Consider the following 20026-nt stretch of genomic DNA (forward strand, 5'->3'; position numbering starts at 1 on the left):
GACACAGCAGTTCAAAGCGGAAATGTTTAACCGTGGCACTGACTGCTTGTTTTGCTGGTGGTACATATGTTAGTGCTAAAAAATTAAAGGAACACTACGTAAGATTAGACCATTTTGCTCCTGCGGTTGTGGAGGGTAATTTACTTTTACAGCACTTTAATACCCTCATCCAGGAGATACATAGTGCAGTTTCTGCAGTGATGAACCCAGAGTAGCAATGACAGAGGCTCTATACTCCCTATTAAATCCTTTTAGAAGTGTGTTCTTCCTGTACGGTGATACCCCTCAGTGTTTCCGCCTATGCGGGTCTATCCTATAGTCGTGTAGGCGACTCATTTCCGCCCCCTAGATATTAGTCCACTACATACGAGCGCTTGATTTGAGACACGCCCTACTCTACACAACACCACACGCTGAAAGTTAAGGGGTGGGGCTTCTGAGTGAACGTGCAGGGCTTGACCCCGCCCCCCGGCTCTTCGTCGTTGCCACAGCAGCAGCTGCTTACGAGTCTCGGTGAGAGAAGGACTGCGTCGCTCTGTGAAGCTCTTTATCCTGTTTTTACTGCGTTTTTTCACTGTCTTTGAAGCCGGACCCCAGTCATGCTCCTTAAAGCGGAGTTATGGGAGTGTTTTGGTCGTGGGGAAGAAGCAGAGGAGCTGTGAGTGTGTGTTTTCTGTAGCGTTGTTGTCGTTGGCTCTCCGCCTCACAACCGCACAGCTGCTGGAGAGAGAGAGAGAGAGGGAGAGAGGGGGGGGGTCGGTTAGTTGTTTGTTTTCGGGGAGTCTTGTTGGATTTTAAAGTCTCAAACTTACTGGGGAAACTACTGATTCACACCCAGGGAAGGAGAAGAGCTGCGGTCCCGGTTTATTGAAGCAGCTCGGTTTTTTGGGGGTAAACATGGAAGCTGTAATAGAGAAAGAGTGCAGTGCCCTCGGTGGACTCTTTCAGACCGTCATCGCCGACATGAAGGTAATGCTCTGTCTGCTCTCCCTTGTCATTTCCAAGCAGGGTTTCTTCGTTTAGCCGGGGAACTTAAGCTCAAATCAAGGGTCTAGCTGAGGGACAGTCCTGTTTGGACAACCCTCAACTTTAGGCTTAAGTTATCTGGCTAACTGGGCAGTCCCCTGCTGTTTTTATTCTTATTTTTTATGTTTTCCTGAAGTATTTTAGCTTCTGCTCAGTTGATTCTGCACTGTTTCTGTTTATAAAGGGGCCCAATGTTATTGGAATGAACTGGACTCAAATTTCCTGTGTTTTTCGTTGTTTTAAAGGTGAATAAGTTCACACACACTCTCTCCCTTAAACATGGCCCTTGTCTGAACATTGCAGTGCTCTCTTTCCTCTGGATTCTCTGGGTTTAACACCACAGGAGAGGAGCAAACACTAATTAAATCTGCATTAACTTTTGAAGAGGCTTCATATGACTAGTCAATAGCTGAGGATTAAAATGGGCGGAGGTGTGTCCTCGACAGACAACCTGCACCTAGTCCTTTCACTTGGTAAATCAACAAAGCGTCACCTGAGCGTAGGGAGCCGATCATTTGCTCAGTGCTGTACTCCCTCTTGTGTGCTCTGGTCCTGATCGTGATCCCTCTGCAGCTACACTGCCCGTGCTGGTTCAGAGCCAGGGTTAGGAGCTCTCATACGGTGATGCCAGAAGAACATAGGACTGGTCTCAAGTGAAGGCTTCTAAAGTACAGTTCGGGAAAACTTCAGCTAGTGAAGGTGAAGTCAGTTCTGGACTGAAACAAATGAGCAAAGCTTAAGGTTCTGAACTGACAGCACAGAGTGAATTGAGAGCTAGATTTTAGAAATAGCTACTCACTAATGTATAAAGCGCCCCGCCCCCTGTTACCACCACAGAGCAGGTATGATTTTAGCGCTAGTTACGCTGTTATGTGTGGATCTAACACAGCAGTACTGCTAGAGTTGTTAACCACTGCGTCCACTCACTATCCACTCTGTTAGACACACTTACCTCAGCACGTCAGAGAGAGAACTCATCTGTTGCTCATCTGTTGTTGTATAGTTTTGTTATTCCTACTCTAGTCCTTCATCAGGGGACACGAGACGCTGCCTACAGGACGCTGTGGGCTGGATGTTTTGGTTGGTGATCAATCCAAACCCAGTTTCGGTACAGAAGGTCACTGCTACACTTTCTGTCAATGTGTTATAAATGATCGTTAAAGGCTGAGCACCACTTAATGGACCTCCATGAATATTCCACATTATTGTAGTCACTGACAGATATAAGTATGAATTAAAATGAAAATAGCTGCTTAATTTGCTTTAAAACTGAGAATTTTATTAAATTGACGGAAAAACCCGAGCTCGCTACGGAAATTTTCGAACGCCACCGTGACGTCACTGGTGGACAACAGCTGAACAACGCCACGGTAAAACACCGTTATGACTGACTGTTATGACAGTATCTAGCTAAATAACCAACATTATTCATGACAATAGCCTAGCAATAAGCTAAACTCAAATGTAGAGGCACCGTTATTCTTGTAAATGTGATCGAAGTCGAACTCGAATTCATCCGACACTATAAACCTCCGTAATGCAGCTACGTAGCCGAGTATAATCTGAGCCACCGAGTTTAGCGAGTCAAGCTAACGTTAACTAACACCAACTAAAACAGGCGAAGTGAGTGTCCTTACCCTGTTTACCTCCATGTTACAGAGGCTCTTGAACACCTTTCGTTGGTGTCCTTACATGCCCATATTGTTGGAAAAGCGCCAGTGAAATGAGCTACAGATAACGGAGTGAGCGGATGGTCCTTTCCAAAGTGCCCGTTTAAAGTGGACAAATTTAGTCCATTTTCTGGATATTTTGGGATCTTTGGGTCATTTGTTCACAGATGTCCCACTGTACATTGAATGATTGCAGCCAAAAACAACACACCTTTTCCTCATTTTGCATTAAATTAAGTGCAGCTTCTAGAGTGTTGTCCACCATCTACGTCACAGGCAAGACGCCTATTAGAGTTTCCCAACAAGTTCTATATTTAATGAAGTAACAGTCCTTTATATGAGGATGATTTAGACCACTCTACTTCTAGTTTCTTACAGTCTACTGCTCTAAGCTAAATATATTGCCCTATTTCTATTTCAGGTCATGTTCGAATGACCAGCTGCTGGTGGAGTGTTCACTGTAGATTGACACCTAAATAATTAATTCATAACTAAATAATATATTATTCTCAGATGTGTTGTTGTTGTCGTAGTCCATTCTGCTCAACTCAGTCCTCAGGTGGACCCTCAGTTCAGGGCTTTGCTTCATAACCGCTGCTCACTCACCTGAACCAAGGAATCAGAAGTGCTCTGTGCTTGCAGTAGCTAAAGTGGAGCAATAATCCTTTTCTTAATGATACTCCTTGGGCTGGTTTCCCACACAGGGATTTAGCTTAGTCTTGGACAACATCCTCCTTTCGATGGGAAAAATCACAATTCAGAATGCTGTGTCGTCCAGAACTGGGCCAAATCCCAGCCTGGGAAACCATTCCTTACCGTTTAGGCTTCTATTTCATTAAAGGGGATATATTGTGAATATAACTATTAAGTGCATGTGCACATTAATGTGTGGCTCTGTATCTCCTTCCAACACAAACACTGTGAAACAAGACCACCCAGTTAGTTTGCTTTGAATGCCAAGTCAGAAACCATGGGATAAATGGAGCGATTTTGTTCCATTTCTTACTTTAACCGCGGAGAATTGTCCCGCTCACCCTCGTCTGAGTCTCTCCTATCACAGTGAGGGGCCTGTGTTTATGTGAGAGTGCAAATACGGGGTTAAACTGAGCACAACAGACACAAAGAGAGAAATAAGAACGCAATGAGAAAATGAGAATGTAGACGAAAATATGGACCAAAACTAGAGCTTCTGCCCCTCGCTCCTCACTGCTGTGCGCTTGGGTCGGGGTGAACGGAGGCTTGTGATTGGCTGTTCTGAACAGGGCTGTTCAGACAGGAAGAGAACACTGCTATGGAACAACAAGTCTTTAAATTATTGACTTTTTAAACGCTCTTATTTATTTTCTTCACCAGAAGATAATATGTCACTGAGGTACTGAGGAAAAGGCTGTTGTAGGTTTGTTCCTTGATTGGGTTTTAGACCATATTCGGGACCTGGTGCCACACGTTGTCCTGCCCACGTTCCGGTTGCTAATGCACACCTGTCAAAGGTCAAGTAAGGAATCAGCCCTGGAATTCCAGTGACCTCAAAGGTCTCCAAAATCCTGCATGTGGACAGAGCTAAACTGGGAGGAATGACAGTTGCCGGTGGAGCCAGTCGACATGTTTCCAGCACTCAGGGAATTTGAAGTCGATTGTCTTTGCATGGGAGTTGGTTTGTTTAATTATCCTCATGCAGATTAATGTGTGCATGTAAGTGAATGAATCACTCTGTGTGTGGGTTGAAAACACTGTAAACTGTAGCTGCTATTTGACTTCAGGGGTTAGTGACTCACAGTGACCCTGTTTCAATCCTGCAATTTCCAAAATGGTATATTACTGTAAAAATACTGTAAAATGGTATATCACTGTAAAATGGTATATCACTGTAAAATAGTATATTACTTTAAAATAGTATATTACTGTAAAACGGTATATTACTGTAAAATAGTGTATTACTGTAAAATGGTATATTACAGTATATTACTGTAAAACGGTATATTACTGTAAAATTACTGTAAAACGGTATATTACTGTAAAATAGTGTATTACTGTATAACGGTATATTACTGTAAAATTACTGTAAAACGGTATATTACTGTAAAATAGTGTATTACTGTAAAATGGTATATTACGGTATATTACTGTAAAACGGTATATTACTGTAAAATAGTATATTACTGTAAAACGGTATATTACTGTAAAATTACTGTATAACGGTATATTATTGTAAAATTATTGTAAAACGGTATATTACTGTAAAACGGTATATTACGGTATATTACTCTAAAACGGTATATTACTCTAAAACGGTATATTACTGTAAAACAGTATATTACTGTAAAATTACTGTAAAACGGTATATTGCGGTATATTACTCTAAAACGGTATATTACTCTAAAACGGTATATTACTGTAAAACAGTATATTACTGTAAAATTACTGTAAAACGGTATATTACGGTATATTACTCTAAAACGGTATATTACTCTAAAACGGTATATTACTGTAAAACAGTATATTACTGTAAAATTACTGGAAAACGGTATATTGCGGTATATTACTCTAAAACGGTATATTACTGTAAAACGGTATATTACTCTAAAACGGTATATTACTGTAAAACAGTATATTACTGTAAAATTACTGTAAAACGGTATATTACTGTGTTTTTGCTCTTGGAAATGAATTCTTCAGCCGTATTTATTTATTTATGTCTGAAAACATGGGATAAAACAAGTTGTTCTGATTTTGTGCTGTGTCTTACGTAGAGTGCAGGCACTTCAGACTTGTCCCGCCTCCTTTTCTGAGTCTCTCCCCTCACTGTAGTTTCTATCCAAAAACTTCACAAATATTATGCGCAACAAAGGAACATCGGCAAGAAAAAAATACGAAATACAGTGATCCCTCCGATAATTTCCGCGAAGTAGAGGAAAGATATTTTATGTATTTAACGAGTATTTGGACTTTAAAAACCCTCCCTGTTACTGTTAACAACCCACCCTTTGCATTAAACAGTCGTTCTATAATGTTTTTCAGCTGGAACTACATGTGATATCCTACCAGTTTCTTTAATAGGGTCATTCCTAAGCTGTGATTTAGCGTCAGTAAATTTCACTCGGATGTGGACGTGAACAACACATGTACTGTACGTAAGAAACACTTGTAAATGATATATTGTGTCACCTACAGGCCTAGTCTAATACGCGTAAATATCAATGAAATATTTTTGCTATTCATCTTTCACAGTTTTCCTAGATTTTCCCTCAATATCCGTGATATAGCGGCCATATGCCCCCTTGAAAAAACCCGCGAAGTAGCGAATCCGCGAAAGATGAACCACGAAGTAGCGAGGGATTACTGTACGAATTTGTGTTTGCCTTCACTCTACATTTGTGAGTAAACTTCAGATGATACAGTCTCCCGTGATTGGAGCAGCGTTGTATAGTTTTGACAGGAAGTTAAAGAAATGCTATGTGGCTTCTGACTTTTGCTCAGTGTGAAATATGTGTAAAAAAATCTACATATCGTCTCTTTCCAATTAAAAACGTCTCTGTTTTTGTGGATTTGTAGTCTTCATTTGAACACAGCAGCTGTCTTTCACAGTGTGTGGAACTTACATGATGAACGGACCAATAGAAACGCTCCAAAAACGCTTGGAATCAAAGCTTTAACGTTGACTTCCACTGAAAGCTAGGAAGGATTTACCTTCCTGTTTTAGGAGATAAATGTTTTTCATTGGAAGTGAATGCTCCTAATGCATGTTTAGGAGAGAAGAGGAAGGAACCGTTGTCAGTCCAAATGTCATAGAAAACTCTTTCCCATTGTTCTTTTTTCATTCTGACTTTTCCAACTCACTTTTGGGCCTTTTGTATTCAGGTTTTTATGGCCATTTGTAAAATTTGCAAAAACTCTGTGGATGGATAAGCCACTAGTGTCACTCCCGCATCAACAGGAGCGCACGAAGGCTCGAGAACTGTGTACATTTGTGGAAAATGGGAACATCTCCTTAAATATTTTAAACTTTTTTGAATATCAGCTGTGTGTACGGATGATTTTCACAGTTTTGATTAGATTTAGATGAGACTGCAGCAGCTAAATGAACCAAAACAACAGGATGGAAAATAATGAATAGGTGGCTCAGCGATGCGTTCTTTTTGAACTATTGTGTTGAGCTCTGTATTGTCGCCATTGATGTGCTGCACCTCAGCGGGGGGTAAACTTTCCAGGCCCGTGAAATATTCAACAGCAGTTGCAAAGGATCCCTGACTGGCATCCATGAAGAATAGGCGACTAGAAGGGCTGATCTTGGATCAGATGTCCCTCTGTCCTTGTTTCTTTGTTATTCTGTGTTAATGTGCCTTCATGGAAAAATGCCACAGCTCTACAGTGACTCTTTCATGCAGTAGCTTACATTGTGTCTAGGACTAAGCTTGAATCCCTTACAGTAGCCACTCGTAAAGTTTAGACGCTGGACCTATCCCAGGTTGGCAGCCAGTGGAAACATCAGATGACGCGAGGGTTTACTAAAGAGGCCCGCCCTGGGGGTGGGGGGGGGGGGGGTGTTGTCTCTCCGTCTCACTCTCTTTCACTTTAAGCAGATTGAGTTGCATGGCCTCACATTCCAGCAGTCGTTGACATGGTCAGCCATAGCTTTCTATCTTCTCCCTTGTTAAATATCTCCAGTGGAAAAGTTAGTATCAATTTTTAAACGATCTTGAGCTTCAGTGTTTAGGCAAATAATTCCATAAAGATTCCCATGCAATGCTCAATGCAAGCAATGTGCAAACTTGGGCCATTGTGTAAAGGCTTTTTATTTCTTTGACAGTCATCTGTATGCTCCTCTCAGTCCTTAAAATCAGTCCTAGCAAAACAAAATGTCACTAGAACTTTGAAGGCCACCTAAGGTCATGGCATAAACCCCTAAAATCCCATCTCTGTTCAGATCTCAACCCACTTCTTGGTCGCTTGCCTACAGCTGGAATAACCCAGCCAACCTCAAGTTGACGGTTTGGATTGGCTCCTTAGGTTTATGATGTAAGAAACCTGGCCTGTCTGAATCTGCAAGTTGAGCATGCGTTTGGATCATGGCGGTTTCAAAGTGGAAATGCTCAGTCGTGACATTGACCGCTCATTTCACACATGATGCGTTTATTAGCCGGTAAACAACACCACATGGACACACAGTTTGAACTGTTGGTGGGTCTTTAAAGGAGCCACTTGGGGGCTGAATGAGCTCTTAGAGCGCTGTTTGTTTAATCCCTTTAGACACTGGATGTTAATAATATTAACATGTTATTACTCAAATATAGTAGCTTACCTGTCTTATGTTTCTGTATCCACAGGGCAGTTATCCGATCTGGGAGGACTTCATCAGCAAAGCAGGAAAACTGCAGTCTCAACTCAGGTGGGAGTTCAAAAATGGTTCAAAATGTCTTGAAATATTTACTGAATATAATTTTGCCCAGTGCCCAACTCTATCGCCAGGCAAATGTGTGTGTAATAAGTAATCGGCCCTTGTTTATAACAAAGGTTTGCAGATCAGATTCATGTATATGTAAAGGTCTAAGGCTATACACCATATGCTCTCATTTTGCTTCAAGTAAAAACACACAGGAATACCATGGCAGGTGCTAGCTCTTGCTCAGTGTACTTCAGGGGTTCTGGAACTATGTCGAAGGTGGTAGATTCATTCAGTTTTATGGCCCCCAAGCTTTGGAATTCTTTACAGCAAAGTCTTCATCTCTGCTCTTCATTTTCTGCCTTTAAATCCCAGCTAAAGACCTACATCTTCTCTCAGTTCAGGGGGTCGTCGACTTACGACGTTGATCCGTTTTTTTTCTCTCCTCTTTGCGTAAAGCAACCTTGGGTATTGTAAAGGCGCTATATAAATGTAACGTATTATTATTATTATGTCCTTCTCTACAATTTCACAGTGTTAGTTCCTCTCAGTTCTAGACACCATTCATTCTCTTAATGGCAAAAAACAACAAAATCTGTTTGATTTATCATCAGCAAATGGTTGCTGTCAAGGACGGTACAACATTGTAGTTCTGTACACTTCACATCACCACTCGTCGTAGCTGGACACATTAATAATCAGACGGCCTGTCTAATGGAGCCTATTGTGTCTTCATCCGTTCGGTTCCGAATCATTCCTCACACTGGATTATAACCCTGCCACTTCTGATAAGAACTTTTCTGTATTAGAACTGAAGTGATGTTATAGTACGTATAACAACGATCTCGTAACTCTTGTTATGTTATTTTATACCTGTCAAGTGTCAGACCTTGGGGGTGGCTTCCCAGTAATCATCAGTGAGTGTGGACCGATATTGGACTCTATTTCATGTGTGAAAAAGCTGATTTGCATTATTTAAATGAGCTGCTATTGACCGAAGCGCATGGTTCGATGCACTGGTTGATGGGGACTGACACAGTGGGCACCCCTGCAACAGAAGAACCCTTTTTGTCACCATGCCATCTGATCTTTGAACTCATGGTTGTTAATTGAATCTTAGTCTTTCCTAAAGAACCCTTGGAGAACCCTCTTTGGTTTTTCTTTTGTTTAAGAGAGTGGTATCTTTGAGACACTGGCTGTGAACTGAAGATGCTAATTAACCTCTCCAGAACGGATACTGATTTATTTATATGCTTAATTTTTTGGGGAAATTACCCAGCTGTGCTTGGTCCTATGTTTAGTAGGTGTTGTCATACATTGTTTTAATGATGCGATGAAGTACCAAAGTGAGGAAAGCTGTTTTCTAGAGGCGTTTGTTGTAATAACGTGCGCTCAGACACCACTGTATTAGAACGGCAGATTGTTCTCAGCACTGCAGTGACACTGGTTTTATAGAGTTGTGGCACTGTGTGTGTATCAGTCATAGTGATGTTGCTGGGGTCTTTACACACTGCTGTGGTCGATGTTGGTCCACCACACACACATATCAGGCCAAGGGTAGATCAGCAAGTGAGCTACAGTCTCTTACTGGGGACTGAAAGGTAGCGTCTGGTGACATTATTCACAATGTAGTAAACTCCCCTTTTCACCTAGGACCCAAACTTCCTTTCCACTTCAGCTGGAAGGAACTGAAGTGCCGTTAATCCCCTTTTCTCGAGCCTAATAGCAGCCCGCAATTGGACCTTGAATTTGAGAAGTCCAAGTCATGACGGATTTTAATCATCTCGTCTTACGAGTCTGTTTTCACAGCATTATATGAAATTGAATATCTGTTTAAGTGCATCATCATGAATCACTTTTCCAGGATGTTGCATAAACAGTGTAATGACTCGGAGGCTGAAAAATCTCTAAATTATAGCGATGAGATGTTGCACAAAATTGCTGTGATTGCTTTTTGTGGTCGGTGTCTGGATGGGGGGATGTTTTCATAAGCAATGTGATATCCGACATGTAGTGTGTCACAAAAGGGAGACTGCCTGACACATCTGGATTAATCATCGTCCAATCAAACGTCACGCCTTCCAGCCAAGTCCGTGGTTGCATTAAAGGTTTTTTATGTGGCATGTGATTTGAAAATTAATTCACAGCTGAGTTTCTTAAGTCTAATTGTTGTGGTGTCACAGATATTCCCACCGCTGCTTTCTAGATCCACTAAGCCTTGTTTTGCGTTGAGTCACTTGCGTCCACTCACCCTGCACGCTTAGTTTGCACAAGGAGTGGCACCCACCAGCTCTCATTGTGCATACAGGTCTGTTTGATGAGTGGAAAGCGAATCAGTTTGAATATGAAGGCCTTACGTGCAGCATAGTATTACACAGCTGTGATAGTGTTACTCAACCCTGGTCCTGGATCTCCCTTCCTGCTCTAGCACTCCTCATTTATGCTTCTCAGTCCTTCATAGACACAGGGAGAACACACCACACTCCTCACAGACAGTCACCCGGAGGAAACCCACGCAGACACAGGGAGAACACACCACACTCCTCACAGACAGTGACCCGGAGGAAACCCACGCAGACACAGGGAGAACACACCACACTCCTCACAGACAGTCACCCGGAGGAAACCCACGCAGACACGGAGAACACACCACACACCTCACAGACAGTCACCCGGAGGAAACCCACGCAGACACAGAGAGAACACACCACACTCCACACAGACAGTCACCTGGAGGAAACCCACGCAGACACAGAGAGAACACACCACACTCCACACAGACAGTCACCTGGAGGAAACCCACGCAGACACAGGGAGAACACACCACACTCCTCACAGACAGTCACCTGGAGGAAACCCACGCAGACACAGGGAGAACACACCACACTCCTCACAGACAGTCACCTGGAGGAAACCCACGCAGACACAGAGAGAACACACCACACTCCACACAGACAGTCACCTGGAGGAAACCCACGCAGACACAGGGAGAACACACCACACTCCTCACAGACAGTCACCTGGAGGAAACCCACGCAGACACAGGGAGAACACACCACACTCCTCACAGACAGTCACCCGGAGGAAACCCACGCAGACACAGAGAGAACACACCACACTCCACACAGACAGTCACCTGGAGGAAACCCACGCAGACACAGGGAGAACACACCACACTCCTCACAGACAGTCACCTGGAGGAAACCCACGCAGACACAGAGAGAACACACCACACTCCACACAGACAGTCACCTGGAGGAAACCCACGCAGACACGGAGAACACACCACACACCTCACAGACAGTCACCCGGAGGAAACCCACGCAGACACAGAGAGAACACACCACACTCCACACAGACAGTCACCTGGAGGAAACCCACGCAGACACAGGGAGAACACACCACACTCCTCACAGACAGTCACCTGGAGGAAACCCACGCAGACACAGGGAGAACACACCACACTCCTCACAGACAGTCACCTGGAGGAAACCCACGCAGACACAGAGAGAACACACCACACTCCTCACAGACAGTCACCCGGAGGAAATCCAAACAGACACAGGGAGAACACACCACACTCCTCACAGACAGTCACCCGGAGGAAACCCTAACAGACACAGGGAGAACACACCACACTCCTCACAGACAGTCACCCGGAGCGGGACTCGAACCCACAACCTCCAGGTCCCTGGAGCTGTGTGAGTGCATCACCATCTGCTGCTCCACCATGCTGCCCACATATAACCATACAGATGAATAACCATGTAAAATATAAACACACATTTGTAAGTGGATTGGTGAGTCCAAAGTGTCCCTAGGTGTGAGTATGTGTTGTCTTGTGTGTTCCCGCCTTGTGGCCATTGACTCAGGGTAGGCCCTGGACCCACTGCGACCCTGAAATGAATGAATGGTTTTGGTCTGCTTTGGATATAAAGACTTTGGAGTTGTCACACCCTCTCGCCTGAGTCTCTCCAATCCAAACAATGTATCCAAAATCTTTTATTATCACAGACATCGTCTCCCATATCTCCTGGCATGTGAGTCTAAAGGAGCATACTTGTTCTCTCCCTTCTCTCCATTATTCAGTGAAATGTTAGCTGTAATTCATGCACCACACACTCCCAGCCTGATGCCATCATCTCAAACCAGGAGACTAGCCTCTGAAATATTGCTACTTTATAAACACTTTGGACTCCTAGGTGTACGGTGCTTATCTCTTGCCATGCCCGTACATAATGAACACAAAGTATGAGACTCAACAGCTTCTTAACAAATGCCCCCTTACTGGACATAGGTAAAGGTCTGATACAGTGGCTACAGGCCTGAGGACCACTGCCCTAGAGAGTGACCAGGGCATCTAACACAGAACCTCTGTTCAAAGGAGCTACACACCCTTTTAAATCTCAGATACTGAAGAAGCCAGAACCGTCGGTTAAGTCTGGGTTGGTCTAAACAGTCCTTTCTGCCCTTGTTTTGTGATCTCCAGTTGGAATTGCCTGTTGGGAGGTGGCTAATGAAGCGCCGAGTGGAAGCGCTCTGTAATTTAGCCCACGTCTCCTCTTCCAAAGCAGCGTCAAGATTACAGCTCTTTTGGGCATCGCTGTGTTTTTGTGGTTGAAATATCTAGCGTCTTTTCCTGTATGATCTTACCAGCGTGACATTTCTGAAAAACCAGCGAGCGTGTGATCCAGGGTTTGTTTTCGACTCGTACCCCATTGATCTGCAAGGCAGCTGCTTCTGGAGCCGGGTGGGTTTGTCTTTGTTGTTAATTTTTCGTTTTAAATTAACCACCAGCTCATTTGGGATTTGTTGGATTGACCAATTCACATCTTCAAAGCTTCAAAAGATCGTGGTTCATGTTTTTAACGACCTGCTGCCAGAATAAGCCTAGTGGCTCATTTGTTTTCTGCTGCCCTGTTACAAACAGAGGGCGGCACGGTGGCGCAGGAGGTAGGTGTCGCAGTCACAAAGCTCCAGGGGTCTGGAGGTTGTGGGTTCGATTCCCGCTCCGGGTGACTGTCTGTGAGAAGTGTGGTGTGTTCTCCCTGTGTCTGCGTGGGTTTCCTCCCGGTGACTGTCTGTGAGGAGTGTGGTGTGTTCTCTCTGTGTCTGCGTGGGTTTCCTCCGGGTGACTGTCTGTGAGGAGTGTGGTGTGTTCTCTCTGTGTCTGAGTGGGTTTCCTCCGGGTGACTGTCTGTGAGGAATGGGGTGTGTTCTCTCTGTGTCTGCGTGGGTTTCCTCCGGGTGACTGTCTGTGAGGCGTGTGGTGTGTTCTCCCTGTGTCTGTGTGGGTTTCCTCCGGGTGCTCTGGTTTCCTCCCACAGTCCAAAAACACACGTTGTGAGTGAGTGAGTGTGTCTGTGTTGCCCTGTGAAGGACTGGCGCCCCCTCCAGGGTGTATTCCCGCCTTGCGCCCAATGATTCCAGGTAGACTCTGGACCCACTGGGACACTGAACTGGATAAGGGTTACAGACAATGAATGAATGGTACAAACAGGAGTTCAAAACCAAACGTGCCTCCTTCAGTCTAACAATAGGGAGCAATGTGTGGGCCCCTCGCTTTCTTGGCTGTCATGTGACAGTGTTTTTTATTGTTTGTTAATCACAAAGGGAAGCACACTTTCAACATCAAGAGCGTGGGGGCTTTTTAAAACGATGTTAAGTTGATTAGAAACACGGGGTTTGTTATGTGATAGGTCATGTGGAAAACTCTGAGTCAACAACAGGCCTCACTCTGGAGCCAAATAAAGGAAGATCTAAGATACAAGAGGCCTACAGAAGTGATGATAGTAGTGGGGGAAGAACAAAAACAAGTGTAGATTGAGCGATGAGATGTTTTGGCTTTGCCTGCCAGTTCTCTTAACCCCACATAAAGCACGAGGAGGTCATGAAGAAGCTGTGAGAGCAGGGTGTAGCAACGTGGAACCGTGGCTATGTGTTAAACCTCGGTTTCGTCTTCGGCGTCACGCTCAGTGGAGACGAATCTGATCCCGACGACCTCCGCTCGTGCTCCGGCTCTGTCCGAGTGCTTGGCGTGCCACGTCACAGGACCTCGCCGCGCGTACACAAGATCGGATTTCACACTCTCCAGCTGCTGACTGGAGGACCAACTGCGGAGGGGGAATTCTTGTAGTTCCATTCCTCTCCTTGACTTTTCCCCCCGTATCAGTCTCGGTGCTGTGTCTGCAAAGACTTTATCGGGACCCATTACGGAGCTACAGGAGGTCATTAAATGTTCTCTAAGCAGCTGGCAGACAAAGAGACAAGCGGACACAAAGGAACTAAGCATTCAGTGCAGCCATTAAAGCAATGAACTGCCTTTAAATAACCATTAACCTACACCCTTCCTATCACCATCCGGACAATTTTCCTCAAACAACAAAGCCACCTTTGACAAGTTCCTGAACCCAGGCCAAGCATAGCAAACGACCAGATGCCCCGACACGTGTGTGTGTGTGTGTGTGTGTGTGTGTGTGTGTGTGTGTGTGTGTGTGTTGGATCACAGATAAAGGCACTAAACCATTCACAAACTGAACTTGTGTTCTTGCTTGTGTTTGCAGGACGACAGTGGTGGCAGTGGCTGCTTTCCTGGACGCCTTTCAGAAAGTGGCCGACCTGGCCACAAGCACGAGAGGTGAGTACCTGGCGGACCCTCACTGCTCACTAATGCCTAGACAGAAGTAAAGAGAACGTGTTGAGGAAGGACTTCCTGTTTGAACCCATTGTCTCAGCGCAGCGTCCTCTGCTCAGAGCGCTGCACGAACGCCTTTATCATTGTTAGCAGTTCCTACCACCGATGGGAAAGTGACTGGAGGAAAGTGTCTCACGAGGAAGCAGAGGCCACTCCGGACACGCCTGATCTCTGTGTTTGTGTTGGTGTTTCTCAGGAGGAATGTCCCTAATGATGGAACGGGGTCATTGAACCTGTTACCCGTTCTCACACGTCTTGCACTGTCTCAAGTAGCGGCCTCTCATCTCTACAGCTTCTACACGCTCCTATTAATAGTCGTGTAGAAATGTGCACACATTCATCACTGGCCTCTGGAGTAGGGAGGAAATAACAGGCAGCCTTTTTGGCTTTGGCTCTCGTCCGTGCAGTTTAGTGACTTGCTTGAAAGGGAAATGACAGAGCTGCAAGATAAGCAGGTGCCGCAGATGCTCTTTGGTGGGGTACGTTGAACGCTTCTGTGAAGACGCATGCAAACTCGCACACAGCCCTCACCGCTTTACAGCAGCCTACAGCCGAAAGGCCTCCTGACCACACGGCTCTGAAAAGGCCCAGCAGGGTCCCTCACCCGGTTTCACTCCGCCCTGAGGGTGCAGTGGTTGGCCCTAATTGTCGATGCTGGCTGCGAGAGGGGTTCGATTTTTATGTGGTGAAAAACCCAAAGGCTTTCTGCTTTAATGAAAAAGGGGCGAAGTTCTAAATTTACAGCCTGCCCCCTTCGTGCAGCTTTTTCTATCCTTTTTAGTGCTTAATGATGTGTAGCAGTTTTTCTTCTCTCTCTCTTTCTTTCTTTCTTTCTCTCTCTCTCTCTCTCTCTCTCTCTTTATCTCTCTCTCTTTGTCTCTCTTTCTCTCTCTTTCTTTTTCTCTCTCTCTTTGTCTCTCTTTCTCTCTCTTTCTTTCTCTCTCTCTTTGTCTCTCTTTCTCTCTCTTTCTTTCTCTCTCTCTCTTTCTCTCTCTCTCTCTTTGTCTCTCTTTCTCTCTCTCTTTCTTTCTCTCTCTCTCTCTCTCTTTTGTCTCTTTTTTCTTTTTCTTTCTCTCTCTTGTCTCTTTCTTTCTCGCTGTCTCTCTCTCTCTTGTCTCTCTCTCTCTCTGTGTCTCTCTCTTGCTCTCTTTCTGTCTTTCTTTCTCTCTTGCTCTCTTTCTGTCTCTCTTTATTTCTCTCTTTCTCTCTCTCTCATTTCTCCCTCTTTTGTCTTTCTTTCTCTCTCTTGCTCTCTTTCTCTCTCTCTCTCTCCCTCTCTCTCTCTCTCTCTCCCTCTCTCTCTTTCTCTCTCTCTCTCTCTCTCTTTGTTTCTCTCTCTCTCTCTTTGTTTTTCTCTCTCTCTCTCTTAGTCTCTCTCTCTTTCATTCTCTCTTGCTCTCTCTCTCTCTCTCACTCACTCTGTGTTCTCCAGTTTGTGATTTAAAGCTCATAATCTGATGTCAGTAGAGAGTTGAGATAGTCACTTTAATGGCCTCCATGTGCCTCTGTGATGGTAGTAATTACCTGACAGACATTAAGTCCATTATCAGACTGGCTCTTGCTTTGCCATTAATCTGAACTGTTTACGCTGCGAAGCACAGCAGCCATCCATCCACAAAATTACTTTCATTAAAACCAGAGAGTTTATGAGAAACTCCATCAGAATAAGCGCTGTATTACACTGAAGTGTTAAAATCACTTTTCATCGGTGGGTTGCCGTGAAGTTAGCGATGAAACCGTGTCAAACATTAACCAGAACGTTGTTGTCTTTTTAAACTAGTTCTTTAACCTTGTTTGTGTTTATTGTGATCCAAGTTAGGAGCAAGCTTCTGGAACTCATTTGAAGTTTTGTGCTGCTACTGTCATGGGAAACTTATCGCGTGTTTGTGTCTGCGTCTGCGTCTGAGCCGGTCCGGGGTGAGACAGTTCAGCGCGTCTCCCAGCCGGAGTCGATTGGGACAGGGCCGATCGTGTGTGTTTTGCTGTGGCCGAGTCTTCAATAGAGCCGTGCAGCAGCCTTCCTCCGTCGGACCGTGGGCGGGAGCCCGGTGGAAGTCTGGTTCTCTGATTTCTGTGGTCACACACATTCTCATCCACACTTGCACGCAAACACTCTGTGCACTTTTGGGAAAACTCGGCATGTAACAAAACCCCGTGGTGTTGTGTGTCACAACAGCGGAGCTGTCGATGTTGTTTAGCTTTGTGTCGTGAGACCCGCAGTAGAGAGAACAGCAGCTGTGGACTTCAACGGGACTTCAGCAGGACTTCTAAAGCTGAATTTTTCACAGCTGTTGTCTTTCACAGTCCTTACACTGAGACAAGACCAGCCAGTTAGTGTGCAAGCCCTGAAAGCTGTGGTTTAGCGCACTGTAACACGAAGGCAAAGTATAAACAACAACAACAGAACAACAGTTATCCAACGGTCCACTGTGTCGAATGTGAAATAATTAAACTGAAGGAACAGGAAGGATCTGCAGATTTTCCAGCTGCTTGATTGAAACCCAGATATTTACTACACGCCCAAAGAGTTAAATCAAGTATTTTTATGTTTAAAAGAATGTGCATTGTCAGTTTTCCAGAAGCAAACATTGTAGCATGTTTTTCTTAAACAGGTTTGTTTTTAAAAGGAAATTATGTGGAAAAAATACATATACAGTGCATGTTCACATAGATGTGTGGATCTAGAGCCCACCAACCCACATACTGTGAAACAAGAGCACCCATTACTTTCCCGCCTTCTTATAGGAGTCCCTCCAATCACACGTGAGAGCACAAAGACGAGCGTAACTAAAGCAAATCAGATACAGAGAGTGCGGAGAAATGAGAGCACAGAGTAAAAACAGAGAAGAAAGAGAACAGAGCGAAAACGGCTAAAAAACAGAGCTCCTGCTCATCACTGCTGTGCACTCGGGGTCGGGGGGAACAGCGAGCGGCTCGTTATCATTTAAAGGAACACGCGCTGAGACTGGCCCTTCTGAACAGGGCTGTTTACACAGGGGGAGAACACTGCGGGGTTTGTTCCGTGTGGTGTTTTGACCAAAGCTGGTCACAAACATTTAATTAAGACCCAGAACACTCTCTCTTTCTCCCTCTGTCTCTCTCCCTCTCTCTCCCTCTCACTCTCTCTCCCTCTGTCTCTCTCCCTCTCTCTCCCTCTCACTCTCTCTTTTGTTCTGTCTCTCTTTTGTTCTGTCTCTCTTTCGTTCTGTCTCTCTTTCTCTCTTTCGTTCTGTCTCTTTTTCTCTTTCGTTCTGTTTCCCTTTTTTCTCTTTCGTTCTGTCTCTTTCTCTCTCTTTCTTTCTGTCTTTCTTTCTCTCCCTTTCTTTCTGTCTCTCTTTCATTCTGTCTCTCTTTCTCTCTCTCTTTCTGTCTCTCTCTCTCTCTCTCTCTCTCTCTCTCTAAACTCAAGTGTTATGTATTTAATTTTGGAAGCACATGAGTATCAGTATCTAAGAAGACAGACAGACAGCTAATCCGTCACGTTGGCCACTTCACTTCATGCTTAAAATAAACAACAACAACAGAACAGTTCAGTTTTCGTTCACCGTTACGTACGAGGAAGCTCACTGACTGATAATATTTCATGTCATTTCTTGTCATTTTCTAAGGAACTGTGTGGTGAGAACATTGTGGGAGTGAACCGTGTCCGGAAGCACGTCCCGTGGCGTGATGATAACCATGTAGCTCCGTCTCCTGTTTCCTCTTAGTTTCTTGTTTTCTTTCTTTCTTCTGTGGCAGTCTCTCCGTCCTCGGGTTCTTTGTGTGGCCTCAGCTCTCCTTTGTAAGCACCGTCTCGGTTTACCGCCAGGTACAGCAAGCAGCGCAAGGTGGGGATCCCTCCTCCTGGCCACAAGTCTCCGGGGCATGCAGCAGTCTCCATGGCAACCGAGTGGAAAGAGTGTGTGTGTCTGTGTTTACGTCTGTCTGTGTTTGTGTGTGAGAGGCAGAGAGGGAGAGAACACTTTAGCGGCGCTATCGTCTCCTGTTCATTTCACACACCCAGGCCTTGTCTCCTTCACAGCTCCGTCACTGATCCTTAGCCTCTGTTTGATGCAGAAGAGACGCGTTTGATGTTTTATTTAACACCCCCATCCCCCTCCGTCTTCCCTCCTTGCGGCCCCCCCAGCGTCCTGGCGTTTCTGTAATTCTGCGTGTCGGAGCACGCACCCTCGAACATCTCTGTCCATCTGCATCCGTGTTTGTGTGTGTGTGTGGCCCGCAGCGTCATAATCTGTTTCATCTCTTCACTTTCTCTCGTCCGTTGTCTGGAGGAGATGGGGGAACTGAACACAGCCGTGGAACAGTTGGGCGCACTGCCTCCTTGTCTCTGACCATCTCAACACCCCCCCGCAAGAGCAGCTCTGACAGCAGGGAGTCTTTCGTCACCGGTGACGCACGAGGGGAAGTGCCGCCTTGTCACAGTCACTCCAGTAGGCGAGCTGTGAGGGGGGAAAACGCTCTCCGTTCATCACGTGTGGGACTTGTGCTGTTGCCGTGGCAACAGCCTAGCATACTTTCGGTCATTCAAAACTTTCCTTAATTTACTAGCCGCCGAAATCACCTTCACCCCAGCGAATGGGGCTGAGTATTAACGCAGGGACAGTGTTAGGGCTGCTCTCTTGAGGGGATCTTGAGGGGGTCAGAGTGACCTCAGAGGCATTAACCGACTGGCCCTTCACTGCTCATAGTTTCAAGCTGGCGTAGTCGACTGGAGGCAGGCAAGAGGAGTAGCCTCAAGAATGAAGGGAGTATTTAGATATTGAGGCTTGTTTACAGAGTCCAGTACGAGAAGAGGTCAGTGCTCAAGTTGTAGCATGTTTTTCTTAAACAGGTTTGTTTTCAAAGGGAAATTATGTGAAAAAAAACAAACATATACAGTGCATGTTCACATAGATGCGTGAATCTAGAGCCCACCAACCCACATACTGTGAAACAAGAGCACCCAGTACTTTCCCTGCCTTCTTATAGGAGTCCCTCCAATCACACGTGAGAGCACAAAGACGAGCGTAACTAAAGCAAATCAGATACAGAGAGTGCGGAGAAATGAGAGCACAGAGTAAAAACAGAGAAGAAAGAGAACAGAGCGAAAACAGCTAAAACCCAGAGCTCCTGCTAGTCACTGCTGTGCACACGGGGTCGGGGTGAACAGCGAGCGGCTCGTTATCATTTAAAGGAGCACGCGCTGAGACTGGCCCTTCTGAACAGGGCTGTTTACACAGGGGGAGAACACTGCGGGGTTTGTTCTGTGTGGTGTTT

General features: G+C 45.2%; 1 protein-coding gene across 5 annotated transcripts in view; it reads left to right on the forward strand.

Annotated features, from left to right (window-relative positions):
* The first annotated feature begins 503 nt into the window (after window positions 1-503).
* Window positions 504-20026, forward strand: part of LOC136709106 (protein MTSS 1-like) — a 72647-nt gene continuing 53124 nt past the window's right edge. For 4 of the 5 annotated variants that reach the window (XM_066684130.1, XM_066684133.1, XM_066684132.1 and 1 more), the window contains exons 1-3: window positions 504-969; window positions 8021-8082; window positions 14640-14713. In XM_066684130.1, coding sequence (XP_066540227.1) covers window positions 898-969; window positions 8021-8082; window positions 14640-14713 — 208 coding nt within the window. In that variant the 5' untranslated portion in view covers window positions 504-897. The remainder of the gene's footprint in view (window positions 970-8020; window positions 8083-14639; window positions 14714-20026) is intronic. The other variant, XM_066684131.1, reaches the window with a different exon arrangement.

The sequence above is a fragment of the Hoplias malabaricus genome, chromosome 10, assembly GCF_029633855.1.
Source record: "Hoplias malabaricus isolate fHopMal1 chromosome 10, fHopMal1.hap1, whole genome shotgun sequence".
Lineage (NCBI taxonomy): Eukaryota > Metazoa > Chordata > Actinopteri > Characiformes > Erythrinidae > Hoplias > Hoplias malabaricus.